Source organism: Podarcis filfolensis (assembly GCF_964270895.1).
Source record: "Podarcis filfolensis genome assembly, chromosome: 7".
In the NCBI taxonomy this organism is placed as follows: domain Eukaryota; kingdom Metazoa; phylum Chordata; class Lepidosauria; order Squamata; family Lacertidae; genus Podarcis; species Podarcis filfolensis.
The window spans coordinates 88,436,074-88,458,724 of NC_139603.1; the positions used below are offsets into that span (position 1 = coordinate 88,436,074).

The following is a 22,651-nucleotide window of genomic DNA, read 5'->3' on the forward strand; positions in this document are numbered from 1 at the left end:
TTTTCTGTATAAATACTGGCTAAATAGATTTTATTTTCATACAAAGGGTACATGGGTCCCTCACCAGAGTGGCACTGGAAGGGACGTCTCCTTGCAACAACAGTGCTGCTGTATTTGCTGACTCTCTTGTGCTTGTTGTGCCCTCCCCTCTTGGTCGGGGCGAATCTCCCCACCCTGCGTAAGCAACCCTCCCGCAAAAGAAGCTTCGAGTTGGGTTCTTCTAACTGGGAGGTGGATTCTACCTGCACTCTGAGACTGAGTAGTGCTCAGAAACTTCACCTGCTCCCTCAGGCCTTTTCCTCCATTGCCCCAAGTGGTCTGCAGCCCGTCCGGCAACCGTGGTACTGAAGAGCTAGAAAGTCTCCAGGTTCAAAGGCATGGATGGTAGGTAAACTGGAACTCTGGCCAAGGCGAGGCTTGCTTGTGCCCTCCCTCGAGCCCCGTGTAAATTACAAAAGAGACGACCACTGACACTAGGTTTTAAAATTAGTCGGAAGAATCTGCTTTTGATGATGTGAACATGCAAAGGGTCAGTATCGCAGTTAACCCAAGTTCCCTTTATCAGCAGCTACTGCAGAGGCCCAGCCAGCCAGCTGCCCAAGTCGTCATCTCGCAAACTTACAGCACTGGCCATTCTCTTTTGAGCCCCTTTCGCTGGGAAAAGGTTCCTACATTGCAGGGGGCTGGACTATGATTCCATAGGGGAGGTTACGCACAAATAGGAAGCCCCACACCTTTGCTTTCAAGGCAGGGCTATGCAAAGGGATTCAAGTTTGGTCCCCTGCAGGGGGCAGAACCTATTGCCTGCTTTGAGGCAACAGGGTTTTAAATGTGGTCGTTGTGGTACATCATCTCCCTGCCCCTCGCTGGCCAAAGTGAGTGAAGAAGGGCGTTAAAGCAATGCTATTCTGGTGGCCCAGATGAGAGAACACAAGCATTTCCCTTCTGGATCAGGCCAAGGTCTTACCTAGCACAGCATCCTGTTCTCATAGTGGCCAAACAAATGAGCAGGATTCAATCACAAGAGCTCTCTCCCCTCCTGTGAGATCGCAGAAACTGGTCTTCGGACGCATTTCTGCCTCTGACCGCAGAGGAAAACTGGAACCATCATAGCTAGCAGCCATCGATAGCCCTCCATGAATTTGCCTAATGCTCTCTTAAAGGACCTTCTGCCATAGCTCTGATCTGTGCCCGTGGAAGGAAGGAGCCAGGATGGGGAGGGAGGAGGAGCAAGCATTCCAGGCATGGAACCGCCGCCCTTCTCAACACCTGCAGGGTAATTCTGCAACGTGAAGCCGCATTAAGTCTCTGGCTTGCTGCATTTCGCCTCCGGCCCTTTTCTAGCAGCCGAGATTTCCCCAGCATGTCAATGCTTATCCTTGCTTTGGAATGCATGTTCCATTTTCTCTTTAAACAGCCAAAGTTGGAATCCTCAGCCTGCTTGTGACAAAATATTCTGGGGTGTGGCTTGTGCAGAGTTCCTCGCAGCTGCTTCTCTCTGCCTCTGGCACCAGCTTATCTGAAGGAAGACAATCCTGCTCTTCTGTCTGAGATTTTTTTTTTTTGCACCCCGCAGCTCCAGGCCCTATCAGTGCTTCGTGGCGGTCATTTCTGCATGGTCCTGCGAGGTCCTAAAATGCCCCCGCCTCTCCACCAAACCCTTTTTAAAGAGCTCAGGACATCCCTCACGCCACAGCGAAGGAACGGGCTGCCAAGATATCTCATACAGCAAGAGTTTGGCAGAATGCAACTACCCACCCCACCAATAAATGTGGTACTTGGGATCTTCCTGGTCTCTTTTTAGCTTTCTTTGCCAGCTTCCTCACAGCCACCTTCACCTTCCCTCTTCCCTACAGGCCACAACTTTCCTGCACAAACATCACTGGAGCGAGTGGGTTTGCAGAAGGATTCTTGCAAACCTGTTCCACTCCTCTCAACCCGGTTTGGGCAGCAGCAATTTCCCTGTGGCTTCAACCCTTTCCGCAAACTTAACTGCCAATTCGGACTTATTTCGCTACCTGTACATTTGGAGTTTGCTTTCTGTGCAAAGCTTTCCGTTTCTGCATATAGGCCAACTTTCCCCATCAATAAAACTTCACCAGAACCTCTCCTAAGACCACCTCATCACTCAAACAGGCCTCATAGTAGCAGCGGGAGCTTTCTGCGTTCCCATGAAGCCTGTGAGTTCGGAGCTGCCACTATAAGCCACAATGATTTGGGGGAGTCACTTGCTCGTGGGCTCAATTCCAGTGCGTGTAGACTTTTGGCGTAATTTCCCCCAGCATCAGGCCCTGGGTTATGCTGCTAGAATGGCCCAAATTCTGCAATAGGTAGGAAGGACACAACTGTTGGGATTTGCTTTATCGGTGTACGTGATTCTACTGCAGAATCCCTGGGATTCTTTCCCTGGGAAAGAAGGAAGACCTCACTAAGGTGAACGGTGATGTCTTGGCTTGCCATCCTGCTAAGGGACCAGGGGCAAGACATTGGACATCTCCTCTGAAACACAGATTCTCAAAATGCAAACATTTATGGCAGAGCTTTCCAAACGGTGTGTCGCGACACGTTAGTGTGCCGGCTGCAGTGTGTAATGATAATAATAATAATTATATTATTATTTATACCCCGCCCATCCGTCTGGGTCTCCCCAGCCACTCTGGGCGGCTCCCAGCAGAGGACTAAAAAAAGAATAAAACTTCAAACATTAAAAACTTTCCTAAACATAGGTATAGATGTCGCAGGACTGCTCCCAGGGCTGGAAAGGGGTTAGTTTAGGCTTGCTGGTAAAAGTGAATTACTGTGTCGCAAAATGGTGCATGTTTAAAAAGTGTGCCACCGATGTCCAAAGTTTGGAAAGCTCTGGTTTGGGGACTTCTGAACAGAGGAAGGGAAGTTTTCAATTCGACCCATCACCAAAAATGTGGAGCAGTATTTTTACTATGATTTACTGATGTGCTCCATAGCTTCCCTCTCTCTCGGCCAGTATGGATGTAAAAGAGACAGCTAGAGGTAGGGGTGGGGGTCTCCTTCCACATGCCTGTTCCTACCATGGCTTGCCCTGGGGTGTGCTAAGCCCCCAGCGAAAGAAATTACAGGAGTCTGCTGACAGCTAAAGTGAAAATGGTGGTGAATTCAGAGGTTCCTCCTCTAACAAATGACATTTCTCAGGGCTTGCTTCTCCCCAACGCCTGCAGGCCCTTTCCCTACTTCCATTTGAAGACACTAATAAGGCAGCCAGGCTATCAAGGCCAGATGGTGCAAAGCCAAGATCGACGGCCGCAGTCCCTAGACCAACTCCCTTCCTGGTGTTCGAGATACAGCAGGACAGAGCCTGCTCTCTGCAACAACAGGAAACGCTGGGGGATATTCCCGACCGAAAGGCAGCGGGAGCAAGGGAGCCTTCTCCCTCCTAGCAATAAATAAATAAATATACCATGGCTGCCGTATCCTGCACACACTTAATGGGAATAAGCCCCCTCAATATAAACGAGATCTATTCCAGATCAAACGTATGGAGAGCCTGCAGGATCAGGCCAACGACCCATCTGGTCCAGCCATCCTGTTCTCGTGGTGGCCAGACAGATAGATGCCCCTTGTTTGAAACCCACAAGCAGGATTCGAACGCAAGACCTGTACTCTCCCCTCTTGTGGCTTCCAGTACTCAGGAGCACCGAGTGCAGCCATCGTGACAGCAAAGTTTGCGGTCGGAGAACTTTTGTGCTTAAGGATGGAGAGGCACTCACTGTGAGGCACATCTGTATTCACAGCAGACTCACTCTGCCTCTCTGGGGGCAAAAGAGTGCATCATGTTCCTGCCCCCACCAACTGATCCTCCCGCCCAGTAACCTTTGATGTCTGTCTATCACCTCACAGGGGTCTATTTTTCTCAGCTTCCCTTTGCAAGTCCTCTGCATCCAGCCATAATTTCCTCTGTCCCGAATTCCTACTACTCCAGCTTTTCGGCCTCTGCAGGTTTGCAATGTGCGGGGTTAGGTGTAAGGACTGTCCTGCAAGTGACACCAGAGACTTATTCCAAGTTGCGACCATAAAGTGGCCAGGATTAAGCAGGGGGTGGGTGTGGAATGATTAAATTAAAAGTAATAAAAAGCCCAGCTCCTCCGCTACGGGTTAAAATTAAGCTCAAGCAAACTTTTCAACAAGGACCATGTCCGACGTCCGTAATGGGGCCTGCGGGAACTTGGGGGGTCTCCATCCCCGCAGGCGGTCAGTCCGCTCAGATTCCTGCTTCCCATCACCCCTGGGGGGCGTTCTTGCTGTGGCCGCCTCAGCCTCTGCTCCCGGGCACCAGGAAACCAGCAGAGAACTGTCTGGGCAGTGGCTGGTGGGAAAGGCCATTTTGGGGCTTGGTGGGGAGAAGGAAGAGGCTGCCTACAGGCCCCCCAGCGGCAGGGGCGAGCCAGGAACGCTGGCCCTGCTTCAGTTCCGCTTGTTGGCCAGCTGCCGGTCTCTCTTCTTCTTCTCCATCAACCTGCGTTGGGGAAAACAAAGAGAATGATAATGGGGACCTGCCAAAGCTAGATGGCTTTCAGGCAAAATTTCTATGATCTCTGCTGCAGGTACCCAACTGTGTCCCCAACTCCATACTTCTGTTAGAAGCTGGTGAATGTCCAATTTCAACTAAAGCGTGGTGGGCTGCCCTAAAACATTGGCTCAGGATTTCAGTGTTTGATCTAGGGAAGGGTTTGTACCAACACCTGACCAATGAGGAGTTTGTCAGCAAATGGCAGAAAACCAAGGCTAAAAAAGCCACCTCTATTGGTCTGTCACGCCCCCCAACTGTATTACCTGGGTTATGAAGGCGCCCTAAAGATGTTAAAGCAAAGATTATGGGATAATGCACACAGTGACTTGCAATCTCGATCACGCGCAGTCTGTAGTCCGCTGGCAGTAGGAGTACAATATGGGCATGTCTTTTAAGTTAACATCTTACATTAAAAACCTGACAGTACCTAACTATTGAAGGCTTTTCACCAAAGCCAGACTAAACGTCTTTCCTTCTGCAGTGTTGGATGGCAGGTTGAGAGGAGTTCCTTACCAGGGCAGACTTTGCTCGTGTGCTCAAGACATCGATTCCATAAAACATATTTTGTTGCACTGTGCAAAATATGAGCAAGCCAGGGCTGAACTGATAATAGCCTTGCTGGTTCCTTTCCCGGGAAAATCAGAGGCTCACTATGTCAGGTTCCTATTGGAAGACCGGACAAACGCTAGAACATTAGCAGTGGCAAAGTTTTTATCGGTGGTTGCAAGAACCAAAGATCCCTATCTTTGAGTCTGAACAAAATGCTTGTTTAACCTGGAGGTAGGCTGTCTGAATTGTGCATTGCTTTGTAACGATTTGTTGGGTCTCTGGACCGGAATAAAGATTGTTGTTGTTGAGAATGATTGGCGTCTGAGTGGGCCTGGGGGCTTCTCCTCGAGAACTTTTTTTTATCATAATTTTTATTGAGTTTTTACATATTTTATTTTAATTCAATGCACGTATTCACATCTTATTTGCTCAAAGTGAGCTTTGACTTCCTTCTACCTCTCTTTCTCTTTCTACCTCCCTATAGCCTATAACATATCTTTCGCATTCCTATAATCACTTCTTTATCCTACAGTGACCTTAAGAAAATCACATTCTTATTTATAAATCAGCATCATAATTTCACATTACAAAACATTTCACGTTAACGCTAAAACATTTTTAAATGAATACAATTTTCTTTCAAGTAATAACTAAATTTGCTCCAGTCCTAATTCTCCCTGTCAGCTTCGCCAACTCCACAAATTCTACCATTTTTATTCTCCAATCTTCCAATATAGGGATCTCTTGCTGCTTCCACCTTTGAGCCAAGAGGATTCTCGCTGCCGTTGTGGCATACATTAATAAATTTACATCTTTTTTATTAATTTCTTCATCAATTAGCCCTAATAGAAATGCCTCTGGTTTTTTTTACTAAAGTTATATTTTAGTATTTTTTTAATTCATTGTAAATAATATCCCAGAAGGCCTTAACCCTAGCACAGGACCACCACACGTGTAGGAAGTTCCCTTCCTTCATCTTGCATTTCCAACACAATTTGTCCTGGCATCTATACATTTCAGCCAGCTTTCTCCTCGAGAACTTAAAGAGAGCAGGTGGCATTGCGGTTACAGAGTGCCGGATTGGGACCCAGGAGTCCTGGGTTCAGATCCCCACTGGGCCGTGCTCTTGGGGCCAATCACCAATTCTCAGCTCAGCCTACAACGCAGGGTTGTAGGGGAGAGGGAGAACCTCGCAAGACTCCTCCGGAAGGGAGAGCCCAGTGGCGCCCACTCACTTCCTGTTGCGCACTTCCGTCAGCTCCATGAGGCGCTCCTGAGCCGCTCGCAGCTCGTCCAGCCGCTGCTGGTAGCGAGAGTCGCTGTTGTTGCTGTGCTCGAAGCCGGATACCTGGTTGGAGAGTTCGTTGGCGCGGTCGCGCAATTGCTGGATGGAGGAGTAGAGGTTCTCGTCGTCTTCTTCCTGCAACACACAGAGGAACTGCTGTGGGTGGCAAAGCCCTGAGCCCCAGAGGGAGGCGACTGCCTTGCCTTGCAGCTTCCAAGGCGCCAGCTTGCATTTATCACAGGGGGTTGGACTATTATTAAGGTAAAGGTACCCCTGACCGTTAGGTCCAGTTGTGGCCGACTCTGGGGTTGCAGCGCTCATCTCACTTTATTGGCCGAGGGAGCCGGCATACAGCTTCCGGGTCATGTGGCCAGCATGACTAAGCTGCTTCTGGCGAACCAGAGCAGCGCACGGAAACGGCATTTACCTTCCTGCCAGAGCGGTACCTATTTATCTACTTGCACTTTGACGTGCTTTCGAACTGCTAGGTTGGCAGGAGCTGGGACTGAGCAACGGAAGCTCACCCGTCACGGGGATTCGAACCACCAACCTTCTGATCGGCAAGCCATAGGCTCTGTGGTTTAGACCACAGCGCCACCTGTGTCCTTTGGACTATTATTATTATTATTTCATAAAACTTATAGACCACTTGATTGCGGAAAACCTCAGAGCAGTTTACAAAAGATAAAACAGGTTTTAAAAAGTTATTTATGTATTGCCACTACTGTGGCCCATGTTCTGTTAGCCCCAAAATGGAAAACAAGCGAGGTCCCGACTAAAGAAGAATGGCAACCTAAACTGATGGAATATGCGCAGCTTGCGGACCTAACATATAGAATAAGAGAACAAGAAGAGCATACGTTTAAAGAAGATTGGAAAATGTTTACTGAATATATGGGGGGGGAATTGTGTACACTTGAAAACGTCGGCAGCATTAAGATGAATTCAACAGTGTAAACAAGTTTTGATGGATGTAATAATAGATTGCTGAATGGTTTAGTCTATGTAAAATATGAAGGGAAGTCATGGACATTTTAAGGTTGTTTAAATGAATATTCTAAATTGTAAAACAGAAAATTTAATAAATTTTGTACACACAACCCACCCCCCAAAAGATAAAACAGTAAAATCAAGGGAAAATTGTGACACTTCTTTAATGCATTTTGACTTGAAACCCCGAGAGAACCACAACCACATTTTGTCAGTAAACACAGCTCCTTTCTCTAAGTATTTTGATGCTAAGGTCAAAGCCAAGAGGGTCCACGCAGAATTACAGACTCTTGCTTTTAACCATAGGCAACCCATTGCACGGGGCATTTCTTCTGCCAGTGGAGGGCGAAGCAGCCTATCAGATACCGCAAGCATCTTGCTTACCTTGGCATTGACAATTTCAATGTGGATCAGCAAGGAAGCGAGTTCGAGGTCCTCGCTGTAGCTGTTCTTGAGGGGCACCGACCTGTAACCTGCAGGCAGAGACCACAGTTGAATGCAAGTGAAAGAGGAGCAGTAAATTTGGCACCGACTGGTCTGCAGGCATTGCCAGAAGGAGGCGTACAAGACACCTTCCAACCGTCTTAGGGATTCCTCTCTGGATTTGTGCAGAGTTTACTCCTTAGCCCAGAGTTTCCCAAACTTGGGTTGTCCAGCTGTTTTTGGACTACAACTCCCATCACCAGGATGGGCGGTCAGGGATGATGGGAATTGTAGTCCCAAAATGGCTGGAGGCCTGAGTTTGGGGAACCCTGCCATAACCTTTTCTTCTCTCATAACAACAACGACAATAATAATAATAATAATAATAATAATAATAATAATAATAATACTGTTAATATAAAAATATCAATTGTCAAGGAAGACCCACTGGGCCACTCCATCATTTCCACGGCACCCGTGGCCAGTGGGACTGGGGCAGAGAATAGAAACCAAAATCACAGGAGATTCCAACATTGGAAGAATGGCGGAGTAAGATGGCGGAATACGCAGAGTTAGCAAAGATGACGGGGAAGATCCGGAATCAGCGTGACGGAACTGTTTCAAAAGGACTGGAGCAAATTTATATGCTATATGAAAGAATATTGTAAACATCTGAAAAGGTTTGTAGCTTTGAGTTGAAATGTTTTGTAATGACAACATAAGGAACTGATTTACATTTAACAAGGAGAAATCTAAAAACAAGAGAGAAGGTAAAAAAAGTGGTTATAGAAATGCTAAGATTAAAGTAAATATATACGGAAGTCAGGAAGAGGGGCGGGAGGAGGTCGATGCTCTGGTAAGAGCGAGGTTTGAGTTTATTGATGTATGTATGGGTATTGTGATTACAAAAACTGAAAATGTAGTAATTTTTTTTTAAAAGGAGAATGTGCCCTGTTGGATCATGGGGAGAGAGAGCCATGAATCAGTGTGGGAAAGGAAGCGGGATGTGTGTGTATGTGTGGCAGAGATCCAGCGCATACCTGTTTTGAGGCCCTTGACAGGGAAGGTGGCTTGAGCCAAGAAGTTCGGGTCGCTGAACATGTCCTCCTCGTAGACCACAAAGCGCAGAAAGGCAAACTCGGGGTTGTTGATGTCAAAGACAAACTGCTTGAGGAGCCAAACCGCATTGAGGCCGTTGTCAGCTGGGAGAAAATCAAAATGAAACAAGGAGATTGTGAGTAAGCCCCACCTGAACCCCACCTGAACCCCACCTGGAGTCCTGTGTCCAGTTCTGGGCAACACAATGTAAAGAGGATACTGACAAGCTGGAAGGTGTGCAGAGGAGGGCGGCCAAGACAACAGAGGGTCTAGAAGCCAAGCCTTATGAGGAATGGTTGAAGGAGCTGGGTAGGTTTAGTCTGGAAAAGAGGAGACTGAGACGAGACATGGATAGCCATCTTCCAATAAATACGATATACGATATACAATATCTTTATTGTCATTGTCCTATACAGAACAATGAAATTGAAAAACTACATAAAACATTCAAAAACCCCTAAAAACTCTGAAACCCCATTTTAAAATACAATAATATACTATAGAGACTCCTTATGCTGCGTTTAGAACCAGAATTGCATTTGCGTAGAAACTGTTTCTCAGGTGGCTAGTCCTGGTCTTTATATATGATGGGATGTCATATGGAAAATGGAGCAAGCATGTTTTCTCCTGCTCCGGAGGGCAGGACTCGAACCCATGGCTTCAGCTTACAAGAAAGACGATTCTGACTCAACATGAGGGAGAACATTCTGATGGCAAGAGCCGTTTGACAGAGGAACAAACTCCCCTTGGAGGTTTTTAACCTGAATTTGCTATAACCTTAAATGAATGAGTCGTTCAAACTGTCACGAACACAAATTGCTGACCCCACCTCTGGGAAACTAGGAACTATGCAAAGCCACGAGACTGTAGGAAATGACTCAGAAGATACACATGCTATGATCAGGTGGGAGGGGGGAAACCCCCCGTCGTGAGAGCGATTCGGCCTGGAGCTCTAGTTTTGCTTTGTGGGAAGAGAAAGGCCAGTACTCTGTCTGTCTCGTCTGTCTGTCTTTCAACCGCAGCTTCTCACCTACGACATCCGTCTTGTTTTTGCTGTTGTCAAACTCGGAGCCACAGACTTCCACCTCCACAAAGGGGCAAACGATGCTGCGTCCGTTCTTGGGGAGGTGCCGGGCCCCCAGGATCTGTGGGGAGGAGAAGGGGGGCACTGAGCTAGGTGGAAAGGGTAAGATGTCAGAACATTAAGAGGGGCCCGCTGGATCAGGCCAAAGGGGCCCGTCTAGTCCAGCATCCTGTTCTCACGTTGGCCAACCTGAAACCCGCGAGCTGGACCCGAGTGCGAGAGCCGCACTCTCCCCTCCTGCGGTTGCCAGCTAGTGGCATTCGGAAGCAAATGCAAATGCAAATGCAAATGCAAATGCAAATAATAATAATAATAATAATAATAATAATAATAATAATAATAATAATTTGTTATTTATACCCCGTCCATCTGGTTGGGTTTCCTTTTTTTTTTTTAAATATTTTTATTCAAAAGTTTTTCCATGTAAACACGACATACATAGACATACAAAAACAAAACGAAACAAAAAACATGTACCATTTCGTATCCTAATTTCTTATACCTTCCTTCCCCGACTTCCTCATACCTCCCATTTCTGTATTCCAAATTCTTATCAATTGTTCAGCAAATCTTCCCTTATTTTAGTTAAAGTTTAGACTAATCTTCCTTATTCTCCTTGTCTTAACCATTACTAATAGTAACCATTTACTTTCTAATCCAACATCATTCTAACTTTCATTAACTTTATAATATTTCTTTAAATAGTCCTTGAATTTTTTCCACTCTTCTTGCGCTGTTTCTCTTCCCTGGTTTCGGATTCTGCTCGTCATTTCTGCCAAACCCATGTAGTCTATCACCTTCATCTGCCATTCTTCCAGTGTGGGTAGATCTTGCGTCTTCCAGTACTTCGCGATGAGTATTCTAGCTGCTGTTGTAGCATACATGAAAAAAGTTATATCCTTCTTTAACACCCCTTGGCCGACAATACCCAAGAGAAAGGCCTCTGGTTTCTTGGTGAAAGTATATTTAAATACCTTTTTAAGTTCATTATAGATCATTTCCCAGAATGCCTTAATCTTTGGGCACGTCCACCAAAGGTGAAAGAATGTACCTTCCTTTTCTTTACATTTCCAACATTTATTGTCAGGCAAATGGTAAATCTTTGCAAGCTTGACTGGGGTTATGTACCACCTATAGATCATTTTCATAATATTTTCTCTTAAGGCATTACATGCCGTAAATTTCATCCCGGTGGTCCACAACTTTTCCCAGTCAGCAAACAAAATATTATGACCAATGTCCTGAGCCCATTTAATCATAGCTGATTTAACCGTTTCATCTTCTGTATTCCATTTCAGCAGCAAGTTGTACATTTTTGACAAATTCTTAGTACTGGGTTCTAGCAATTCTGTCTCCAATTTTGATTTTTCCACCTGGAAGCCAATTTTGCTATCCAATTTGAACGCTTCATTTATTTGATGATAATGCAGCCAGTCTCTCACCTTCCCTTTTAGTTTCTCAAAACTCTGCAATCTCATTTTGTCCCCCTCCTTTTCCAAAATTTCCCAATATCTTGGCCACTTGGACTCCATATTTAACTTTTTAACTGCCTTAGCCTCCATTGGCGACAGCCACCTTGGAGTTTTATTTTCTAGCAAATCTTTGTATCTGACCCAAACATTTAATAGTGCTTTTCTGACAATATGATTTTTAAAACTTTTATGTGCTTTAACCTTGTCATACCACAAGTATGCATGCCACCCAAAAATATTATTAAAACCTTCCAAATCCAAAATGTCTGTGTTTTCAAGAAGCAGCCATTCTTTCAGCCAGCAGAAAGCTGCCGCTTCATAGTAAAGTTTAAAGTCTGGCAGGGCAAACCCTCCTCTTTCCTTTGAGTCCGTTAATATCTTAAATTTAATTCTGGGCTTTTTGCCCTGCCAGACAAATTTAGATATATCTTTCTGCCACTTCTTGAAACAATCCATTTTGTCCATTATTTGCAGTGCTTGAAACAAAAACAACATTCTTGGCAATACATTCATCTTTATGACTGCAATTCGACCTAACAAGGAAAGCTTTAAATTTGACCAAATCTCCAAGTCTTTTTTCACTTCTGTCCAAGTTTTTTCATAGTTATCTTTAAATAAATTCACATTCTTAGCTGTCATGTTTATACCCAAATATTTCACTTTTTTAACCACAGTCAACCCTGTCTCATTCTGAAACCTTTCTTTTTCCACCTGTGTTAGATTTTTCTCCAATACCTTTGTTTTTGACTTATTCAATTTAAATCCTGCCAATTGACCAAACTCTTGGATTATTTCCAAAACTCTTTTCGTACTAGCTTCTGGCTCTTGCAATGTAAGTACTAGGTCATCTGCAAATGCTCTCAGTTTGTATTGTTTAGCTCCGACCTGGATCCCCTTAACCAACTGGTCCCTCCTGATCATATTAAGCAAAACCTCCAGGACCGATATAAAAATTAATGGGGAGATAGGGCACCCCTGGCGTGTCCCTTTTTCAATCTTGAATTCTTCTGTGACCACATTATTTACAATTAGTTTAGCTTTCTGTTCAGAGTATATTGCACCTATACCATTCTCAAACCCTTGGCCTACCCCCATCCCCCGGAGGTTCTTCAACATAAAACTCCAAGAAATGTTGTCAAAGGCTTTCTCGGCGTCCACAAATATCAAAACTGCCTTAGTGTTTATGTTCACTTCCAACTTCTCCAAAATGTCAATTATATTCCTTACATTATCCGACAAGTGCCTTTTCGGGAGAAAGCCCGCTTGGTCCCCATGAATCTCCTCCATCAAAACTCTTTTCAATCTCCTTGCTAAAACATCAGCAAAGATTTTGTAATCCACATTTAGTAACGAGATGGGTCGGTAGTTCTTAAGTTGAGTCTTTTCAGTCTCTGTCTTTGGTATAAGTGTAATATAAGCCTCTCTCCACGTATCGGGTGCCTTCCTCCCCTCCATGATCTCATTGCAGACTTCCTTCAAAGGTTGTATAAGCCCTGCCTTTAAAACTTTATAATATTTGGAAGTCAGTCCATCCGGTCCAGGTGATTTGCCCAACGTCATGTTTTGAATGGCATCTTCTATTTCCTGTGCTGATATTTCCTGATTCAAAATTGTCTTACTTTCCTGTGAAATCTCTTTCAGCCCATTTTTCTCGAGGAATTGTTGTATATCTGTTTGTTTTTGCGGCCCTTGTGTGTAGAGTTGTCTAAAGTAGTTCTGAAAACAATTCCTAATTTCCGCTGGGTTGCTTATGTTCTTTCCTTCCACTTCTAAATTTGTTACCGTGTTGAGTTTTTGTCTCTTCTTTATTTGCCAAGCCAATAGCTTGCCACATTTATCAGCCGATTCAAAAGTCTTTTGTCTCATTTGCTTAATTTTCCACTCTAGTTCTTGATTCGTCAGTTCCATATATTGTGTTTGATATAGTTTGATTTCTCTTAAGATCTCTTGTGATTTTGGCTTCGATCTTAGTTTCCTTTCCCCTTCTTTTATTTTTTCCAGAATTTTTTCCTTCCTCTCATTTTGTTTCCTTTTCTTTAATGTATTTTGTTGTATCAAGAACCCTCTCATCACGGCTTTGCTTGCGTCCCATATTATTCTTTTTTCTACTTTAGTCCTTAGATTAATTTCAAAATAGTCTGTCAAGGTTTTTTGGGCCTTCTTACAAATCTCCTCATCTCTAAATAGGGTGTCATTCATTCTCCATCTGAAGGAGCCAGTTGTTGTTTGCCTCATCACCATCTTCACTGCATTGTGGTCGGAGAAAGTTTTTGGGCAGATTTCCACTCTCTTTATGTTTTGCGCCATACTGCTAGTTACCCAAATTTGGTCGATCCTTGTCCATGTCATTTTGGCTTCAGAAAAGAAGGTTCCCTCTCTTTCTAGTGGGTGTTTTGTTCTCCATATGTCAATCAAGTCCATATTGTCAGTCATTTCAAAAAAAGTCTTTGGTAGTCTTCCATCTTTTGTTACTACCTGTCTTTGTGCTTTGTCCATATTTGTTGAAACTACTCCATTCATGTCTCCCATCATGATTAGTTTACAATCCATGTGGTCCATCAAAATCTCATGCAACTTCTTAAAAAATTCAGCTTTCCCTTCATTTGGTGCATAAATTCCCACTATCAAATACTTCTCTCCTTGAAATTGAATTTCAATTGCCAAATATCTTCCTTGGTCATCTTTAAAGATTTGTTTCGGTTGGAGCTTCTCCTTTGCATAAATCACCACTCCTCTCTTTTTTACTCTGTCTGAAGATATAAATTCTTGTCCCAATTTCTTATTTACTAGTAACTTTCTATGAGCTCTTGTCACATGGGTCTCTTGTAAACAAATTAAGTCTAATTGATCTTTCTTCAAAGCATGAAATATATTTTTTCTCCTTCTAGGGATGTTCAAACCGTTACAATTCCAAGTTAGAAGTTGCAGGGCCATGATGGGGTTACTTGCTCTTTCCTCCTACAGCTCCCAATTTTTGTTCCTCGTTTGTCGGTAATTCCTTTTCCGTATCTAATGAAGGATGCCCTTGTCCTGGATAAGTCTCTTTCTGTAGGTCTTCTTCGTGTTCTCCCATAAACTTGTCTTTATCACTCACGGTCTTTATTCTTCTCTTCTTTCCCTTGTATTTAAGAGACAGGCCTTGGGGGAACTCCCACCTGAATGGTATGTAGTTCTTTCTCAGCAGTATCACCAGGTCCTTATAATGTCCTCTTGCGTCCAAGATACTCTTAGGGATGTCTTTGAAGATCTCGATATAAAAGTCTTCGATTCGAAGGGTTGTTTGATAATGCAGGTTCAATATTTTATCTCGCTCCTCCTTCGATCTTAAAGTTATAAGACAATCTCTGGGTCGATTCTTCCTCTGCCTTGCTCCCAATCTGAAAGCACTTTCTATCTTAAATTCTTCTTTGCCCAGCTCCTGCTTCCAAAAGTCAGAAAATTCTTTAGTCAAATAGTCCACCAGGTTATCTTCTTCCTTTTCCGGCACAAGTCTGATCCTTAGATTTCTCTCCTTGCGTTGCATGTCCTGCATAGAAAGTGCCAGTTCATATTCATCTAGTTTCTTAAACACTGGTGGAAACTTTGCCTCCGCAGCAGTTGCAATTTCTTTGGCTTCCTCAGCTATTTTTCTTGTTGTAGATGATTCTTGCAATATTTGCCCAATTGCTTCTGTATTTGAATTCACTTTATTCCCAAGGTCAGTTATACTTTTTGTATTTGAGTCAATTTTCCCAGAGATTTCTTCAATTTTCTTATTTGTTTCAGCAACTTGTACTTTAGTTTCAGCAACTTGTGCTTTAGTTTCTGCACCTTGTTTTTTAAGTTCCTCCAGAGAGTCATTTATCTTCTCCAATACCTTGGCAAATGATTCTTCTGTAGACATTGTTTTCACTCTTGCCTTTGGAACAGCTGTAATTCCAGAGGCTCCTGATACTGAAGCCCTTCTCTGCATAAAAGAGTCAATTTTATATTGTTTGCCAGATCTCAAAGTTGTTTCCTGTAAATCCTCTTTCTCTTTACCATCTGCCATAACAAAGTCTTTTAGTCAAGGTCATTCCCAGACTCTTGAGCCGTCAAACAAAAGTTCTCATAGATTTCACTCGTTGCTGTAACAATTTGTAGATCCACCAGAGGGCGCAGAGTCAATTTTTACTTCTCCAAGTAAACCCACACTCTCCTAAAAGTAAACAAAACTTTCCTAATCCCTTCCAATTGTTATTTTCTCTTTCTGTGGGGTCTAAAATCAATAGTGTCCTGTAAGTAGCTTTGCAGTGCAACAAAGTAAATATTTCAAGTTGAGAGTAACCCAAGTCAGTTAAAGATACTTTTTAACCTTCTTATAGCAACAATCTTTAGCCGGTTCCTTTCCTCCGAGCGTCCGATCCCAGGTATAAGAACAGCGGTATTTGACTCAATTCTTTAAAATTGGCAGAAAAACACTTTAAAATCTTCTTCCCCCCCTTCTGCCCTTCGGGGAGGGAGTTCTTTGCTTTGGTGATGAATTTCTTAGCTCCCACAAATTTCCTCTTAAGCAATTACAGCTGGAATGCCTTTCGCTTTGATCTTGCTACAGAACGGAAAGCAGACTTCCTTTTTAGTGCTTGTCCGTCTCGGTGCCCAATTTCTTTAATTTTGATATCCAATTATATTTTAGCGGTCAATCCTACTCACGGATAGTTGTTTTTTAGTCCAATTTCGCCGGAAGAAATCAGCGCTCTCCGCTAATGGCGACGCGGCTTCTCCTCGCAGGCTGGGTAAGAACGACTCTCAGCACCGCTTCTCACCCCCTCCGCTGATCCGCAGCCTTTAAAAAGGCTATTTCACAGCGTCGGGGGGGCGCAAAGGTGCCCGCCGAGTCTCCGGTTCACAGGCAAAGCGCCTGTGATTTTTAAGGGTCCCCGCTCCGCCGTAGCTGACAGGACCCGAACCTACGAAGTAGACCTCTCCCGGAGCTCCGGGTGAGGTCCGCCATTAAGCGCTGGCGCTAACCGGAAGTGGGTTTCCCCAGCCGCTCTGGGTGGCTTCCAACAAAATATTAAAATACAGTAGTCCGTCAAACATTAAAAGCTTCCCTAAACAGGGCTGCCTTTAGATGTCTTCTAAAAGTCTGGTAGTTGTTTTTCTCTTTGACATCTGGTGGGAGGGCGTTCCACAGGGCGGGTGCCACTACTGAAAAGCCCCTCTGCCTGGTTCCCTATATGCTTCTCGCAGTGAGGGAACCGCCAGAAGGCCCTCGCCACTGGACCTCTGTGTCCGGGCTGAATGATGGGGGTGGAGATGCTCCTTCAGGGATACAGGGCCAAGGCCGTTTAGGGCTTTAAAGGTCAGCACCAACACTTTGAAGTGTGCTTGGAAACATACTGGGAGCCAAAGTAGGTCTTTCAGGACTGGTATTGTGTGGTTTCAGCAGCTACTCCCAGCCACCAGTCTAGGTGCCGTATTCTGAATTAGTTGTAGTTTCTGGGTCACCTTCAAAGGTAGCCCCACATAGAGCACATTGCAGTATTCCAAGCGGGAGATAACTAGAGCATGCACCACTCTGGTGAGACAGTCTGCAGGCGGTGAGGGTCTCATCCTGCATACCAGATGGAGCTGATAAACAGCTGCCCTGGACACAGAATTGACCTGTGGCTCCATGGACAGCTGTGCGCCCAAAATGACTCCCAGGCTGCGCACCTGGTCCTTCAGGGGCACAGTTACCCCATTCAGGACCAGGGAGTCCTCCACACCCGCCCACCTCCTGTCGCCCAAAAACAGTGCATAGGAAAAGGGACGGCACAGTTTCCCCCGCCGAAAAGCACCAGACGGGAGCTGGAGCTGGGTCGCCCCAGTCTCCCCCTCCTCCTCCTCTTCCTCCTCCTCTTCTCACTTGCCTGCAGTTGAACGGTGATTGGCTCCACGTGCTTCAGGCTGCTCTTGTCGAAGGGGTCAAAGAGCTCGTCCCGCATGATGTCCGGCTGCAGCACATATCCGCTGCGGCCCCCCAGCATGAAGAGCGACTGGTTCAGCTGCATAGGCTTGTCTGGAAGCAAAGGGAACAATTTAACCCCTGTGTTGCAAACAACAGTCAGTAGGCAGTGACCACAGTGGTACCTCTGGATACGAACGGGATCCATTCTGGAGCCCCATTCGCATCCTGAAGCAAAGGTAACACGCGACTGTGCGTCTGCGCGCGTGCGGGTCGCGTTTTGCCGCTTCTGCGCATGCACATGATGTAATTCTGAGCATTTGCGCATGTGGCGAAACCCAGAAGTAATGCGCTCCATTACTTCTGGGTTGCTGCAGAGCGCAACCTGAAAACACTTAACTTGAAGCTACTTCAACCCGAGGTATGACTGTACATAACTTTATGACCACTGCTCCATAGCAATTGTTGTTATACTTTCCCATTCCCCATATAGATGGGTTTATGAAGCATTTCTGTATCTTTCTGCTCTGCTGAAGAAGAATTCCACGGAACAGTGGGTATATCCGGGATCACTGTTCACAACGTCGGTTTGCAAACTACTTCAGCAGCGTTAGACGCCATAAACAAAGCTCTATAGCCTGTTTTCATCAGATAAGAATATGACCCACTGCTTCTTTCAGAGACTTGTATAGTTTTCAAAGACATTCAGAGACTTATAAGACTTACATTTATTTGCCTTTATGTTTTCAAGAGAATCCATTAAGAATGCATATTATGTGACTTTCAGAGATTCATAAGTTTTCTGTTTATGTGATTTCATATATTTCATATTACAGTGGTACCTCGCAAGACAAAATTAATTCGTTCTGCGAGTTTTTTCGCCTTGCGAAGCACGGATTCCCTGGGTATTAACGGTTTTAAGAAAAAGGAAACAAACTTGCAAGATGTTTTCGTCTTGTGAAGCAAGCCCATAGGGAAATTCGTCTTGCGAAGCAACTCAAAAAACGAAAAACTCTTTCGTCTTGCGAGTTTTTCGTCTTATGAGGCATTCGTCTTGCGAGGTACCACTGTATATAATTTCCATTCTCCGTATACTTTCGATTTGATTTGATGTTGTATAAATATTTGGTTTTTATTTTTTAATTGACATTTTCTTGCTACTGTTAAACTCTTTTTTGTCCTTCTTTTTCTTTCTTCCTTCTTTCTTCTTTTTTGTGCTTAACTCTGTTGTACTTACCTTTATTGTATGATTGTATTTTAAATCAATAAAGATGTTATTAAAAATAAAATAAAAATAAAAATAAAAATTGGGGTTCGTCTTAAAAAAATAAACAAAATTGTAATTACTTCTTTTGCCCTTACACGCTTAGCAATTGCCTATAATGTTAAGCGTTAAGAGCTTCCAAGTTTTGATACTGTGTGGATGACAGCAAATTTAATATCCGTACGTTGTCCTGGAAGACAACACTTTGTGGTTGGCAATTGTTTTGTTTTTTTTCAAAAAAAATTATTGAGTTTTTCACAATTATAACAAATAAAACATAACAAAAAACAAAAACAAAAAAATACCATAGGAAGAAATACAATACTAAAAAAAAACCAAAAAACTGAACCAAGACCACAACAATAAGAAAAAGTATTCTTAATCCCATATCCCTTAAAGACCCAATTTTGTTTACATTGTTGATTGACTTCTTCAAATCCCTCCCTTCCGAATTTCATTGTATATGCATGTAACAGCTTTCCAGTATCATTCTTAGGCAAAATATTTCCAATTATTATCTATCTTATTCACTTTTCTTAGTGTTCTATGTCCCATTTATTTTATTAAATCCCAGTTTATTCCTAGGCCTGTTTGGTACTTTCAAGTGACTTCTAATTATTTACAGTGGTGCCTCGCAAGACGAAATTAATTCGTTCTGCGAGTTTTTTCGTCTTGCGAATTTTTCGTCTTGCGAAGCACGGTCAAGTCGCAACTGCACCTCTTCAAGCGGTTTTAAGAAAAAGGAAACAAACTTGCAAGACGTTTTCGTCTTGCGAAGCAAGCCCATAGGGAAATTCGTCTTGCGAAGCAACTCAAAAAACGAAAAACTCTTTCGTCTTGCGAGTTTTCATCTTCCGAGGCATTCGTCTTGCGAGGTACCACTGTATATTACAATATTTATTCAAATAGTCCTTAAATTTCTTCCAATCTTCTTGATATTCCTCTTCTTTCTGGTGCTTGGCAATTGTTGTTTTTCTAAATGTCAATAAATCTTGCAATGAAAGGGAAAAGGGAAAAAAGAGAGAGATCAGCCACTGATCGCAGCTGCTGTAAGGAAAGGGGGCTGACCTACCGGGGGTCTGGAAGTTGAGGGCCACCAGCTGGCTTCCGCAGATCCACATGGGCAGTGGGTCATAGTTGGAGGAGTCCAGGCGCTGCCCCTTGGGGTAGATGCGACTTAGCTGCCGGCGGTTGTACTGAAGGAACTTCTTGCCCTTCCCACGGTTGGCATACTTCTCCGCCTTGGTCTCCGGGAAGGAAGACATGTCCCTGTAACAGGCTTTCTCCGTGCCAATCTCTGGAAAGAAAGAACAGATTCCCCCGTCCAAGGGGGGTTTGGGAAACACTCTCTTTTGAAAGAAAACTACCGTATTTTCTGCCCTATAAGACACACCAGATCATAAGACGCACCTAGTTTTTGGAAGAGGAAAACAAGAAAAAAAAAATTCTGAATCCCAGAAGCCAGGACAGCAAGAGGGATTGCTGCGCAGTGATCCCGCTTGCTGTCCTGGTTTATGGGACAGCTGCATGCAGCCACTCCCAGGCAAGGGAAGCCTTCATCCCCTGCCCGGGAGAGGCTGTGCATAGCTAAAAATAATTTATTATTTATACCCTGCCCACCTGGCTGGGTTTCCTCAGCCACTCTGGGCGGCTTCCAACAAAACACTAAAATACAATAACCTATTCAACATTAAAGCTTCCCTAAACAGGGCTGCCTTCAGATGTCTTCTAAAAGTCTGGTAGTTATTTTTCTCTTTGACATCTGGTGGGAGGGAGTTCCACAGGGCAGGCGCCACTACCGAGAAGGCCCTGGTTCCCTGTAACTTGGCTTCTCGCAATGAGGGAACCGCCAGAAGGCCCTCGGCGCTGGACCTCAGAGTCCGGGCTGAATGATGGAGGTGGAGACGCTCCTTCAGGTATACTGGACCGAGGCCGTTTAGGGCTTTAATGGTCAGCACCAACACTTTGAATTGTGCTTGGAAACGTAGATGGGCAGATAGTATGAATATTACCTTAGATTCCTCCCTCGAATGAATTAATGACCAGATATTGGGGAGTTTCAAGCCAATTTTGGGCACCTGTTGGACTCCTCTTGGCTCAAAGGCCAAGATGGTCTTGAGGGACGTCCCAGCACCAGACAGGGAAGGAAGCAGGTACCCAGAAACAGGAGTTTGATGGGTCAAGAGATTCCCCCGGGGCCTGTCTGCCCCCTATTTGCATGTGGGACTGGATGGGAGATGGAGAGGACTCACTCTCTTCGTCAAAAGGCACCGGGCGGCAGTAAACGACCAGCTCGGAGAGCTCGAGGGCAATCTTCTTCCTCCGCTCCATGATCTTCCCCTCCTGCATCTGCACAGGATACACAAACGGCAGAAAAGGTCAGAAAAAACTCCACGGAGCATCTGTTCATTTTGATCCATCTATATGAAAAATTACTTTTTTTAAAAAAAAATTATTGAAAATTTTATTTACAACATAACATAAGCCCCCCACCTCCCAATACAGAAATACAATAAGCATAACATACAACAATACAAACAACCAAATAAAAGACTTCCTTTATCCTGTATCTGGCCTCCTTATTTTTGTGGATATTTAAGTTATAATTAGAAAAAACTTAATAATTATTCATAAAGGAAACAGCTTATGAGAAGTAATTAAGAATAATTACCGTATTTTTCGCCCGACAGGGCGCACTGGCCCATAGGGCGTACCTAGTTTTTGGGGGGGGGAAATAAAGAATTTTTTTTTATTCCCCCCCCCCCCAGGTGCAGGGCTGGGGTGGGGGAAGCCCGAGCTTCCCCCGACCCCAGCCCCCAGAACAGGCTGCTATCCGCAAGCTGTGGGAGAGCTGCGCGAAGTTGGAAGCCTGGGGAGTGCTGAGCTCAGCGCGCCCCAAGCTTCTGGGTGCAGGCAAGCTCTCCGCTAGCACACCGACCCCCCTCGCTCTCCAGGTTTCAGTGAAAGCCTGCATTCGCCCCATAGGACGCACACACATTTCCCCTTCATTTTTGGAGGGCAAAAAGTGCGTCCTATAGGGTGAAAAATACGGTACTTTTGTGAAATAGGGCGAGCCGGCTGACAACAGTACAACTGATTTATAAAGTTTGGCGGAACAGGCACTGTTATAAATGTCGCAAAACACCCATTCCGCATTTGTGGGGCAGCACCGGCACTTTGAAACCTGTTGATATCAGGCATGCACCTTCGCGGCACAATTTTTGGCACCTGCTAAAAAATTTTTTTGTTGTTGTTCACTGCAAAAAGTGGTATTACAGGGAACCAGGCAGAGGGCCTTCTCAGTGGTGGCGCCCGCCCTGTGGAACATCCTCCCATCAGATGTCAGGGAAATAAACAACTATCTGACATTCAGAAGATATCTGAAGGCAGCCTTGTTTAGGGAAGTTTTTACTGTTTGGGGTTTCTGTGTTTTAATATTTTGTTGGAAGCCACCCAGAGTGGCTGGGGAAGCCCAGCCAGATAGGCAGGGTATAAATAATAAATTATTATTATTATTATTATTATTATTATTATTATTATTATTATTATTATTATTACTGACTCTGGAAAGGTTTCTAGAGTGGCTTGTGGATCAGCAAAAACCAACCCCCCACCAGGCTTGCAATGTCTTCAGGCTTTCAAAGCCATGGCACCAAAGGAAAAAGTGTTGGAGAGGGCAGAGGAAAACAAGTTCCTGGAAGACTCACCCTGGCATCTGCATTCTGCGTGGCCTCCCGGATCTTGGCCACCCAGTCACTGAGCTCCTCCTGTGTGTCTGTCGCCACGTCCAGCGACTGGGATGGGTGGGTCATCTGCTGGGAATGGATGGTGAAGACAAATGGTTTGGAGCTCCTCCCGTCTTTGGAGATAACTACAAGGACATCAGAGGGGTTGGCTTTACTGGAAAAGGCTCTCAACGCAGGAATGCTCCGCGGAGGGGCACGCAGGGCAAGCGACAGTTCCTGCTCTCCCGTTGCAGGGGGGTTGGAAAAGGTGGTCCCTTTCCAACTCTACAATTCCACGATTCTGTGGAAG

General features: G+C 44.6%; 1 protein-coding gene across 1 annotated transcript in view; it reads right to left on the reverse strand.

The window, feature by feature from the left end:
* Positions 1–22,651, reverse strand: part of LOC310766042 (1-phosphatidylinositol 4,5-bisphosphate phosphodiesterase gamma-1-like) — a 94,498-nt gene continuing 71,847 nt past the window's right edge. The window contains exons 23-31 of the mRNA XM_083621843.1: positions 22,324–22,487; positions 20,869–20,965; positions 19,689–19,913; positions 17,318–17,466; positions 9,919–10,033; positions 8,831–8,992; positions 7,752–7,840; positions 6,328–6,512; positions 1–4,489 (exon numbers count right to left, since the gene is read on the reverse strand). Of these exons, the coding sequence (XP_083477969.1) occupies positions 4,438–4,489; positions 6,328–6,512; positions 7,752–7,840; positions 8,831–8,992; positions 9,919–10,033; positions 17,318–17,466; positions 19,689–19,913; positions 20,869–20,965; positions 22,324–22,487 (1,238 nt within the window). The 3' untranslated portion in view covers positions 1–4,437. The remainder of the gene's footprint in view (positions 4,490–6,327; positions 6,513–7,751; positions 7,841–8,830; positions 8,993–9,918; positions 10,034–17,317; positions 17,467–19,688; positions 19,914–20,868; positions 20,966–22,323; positions 22,488–22,651) is intronic.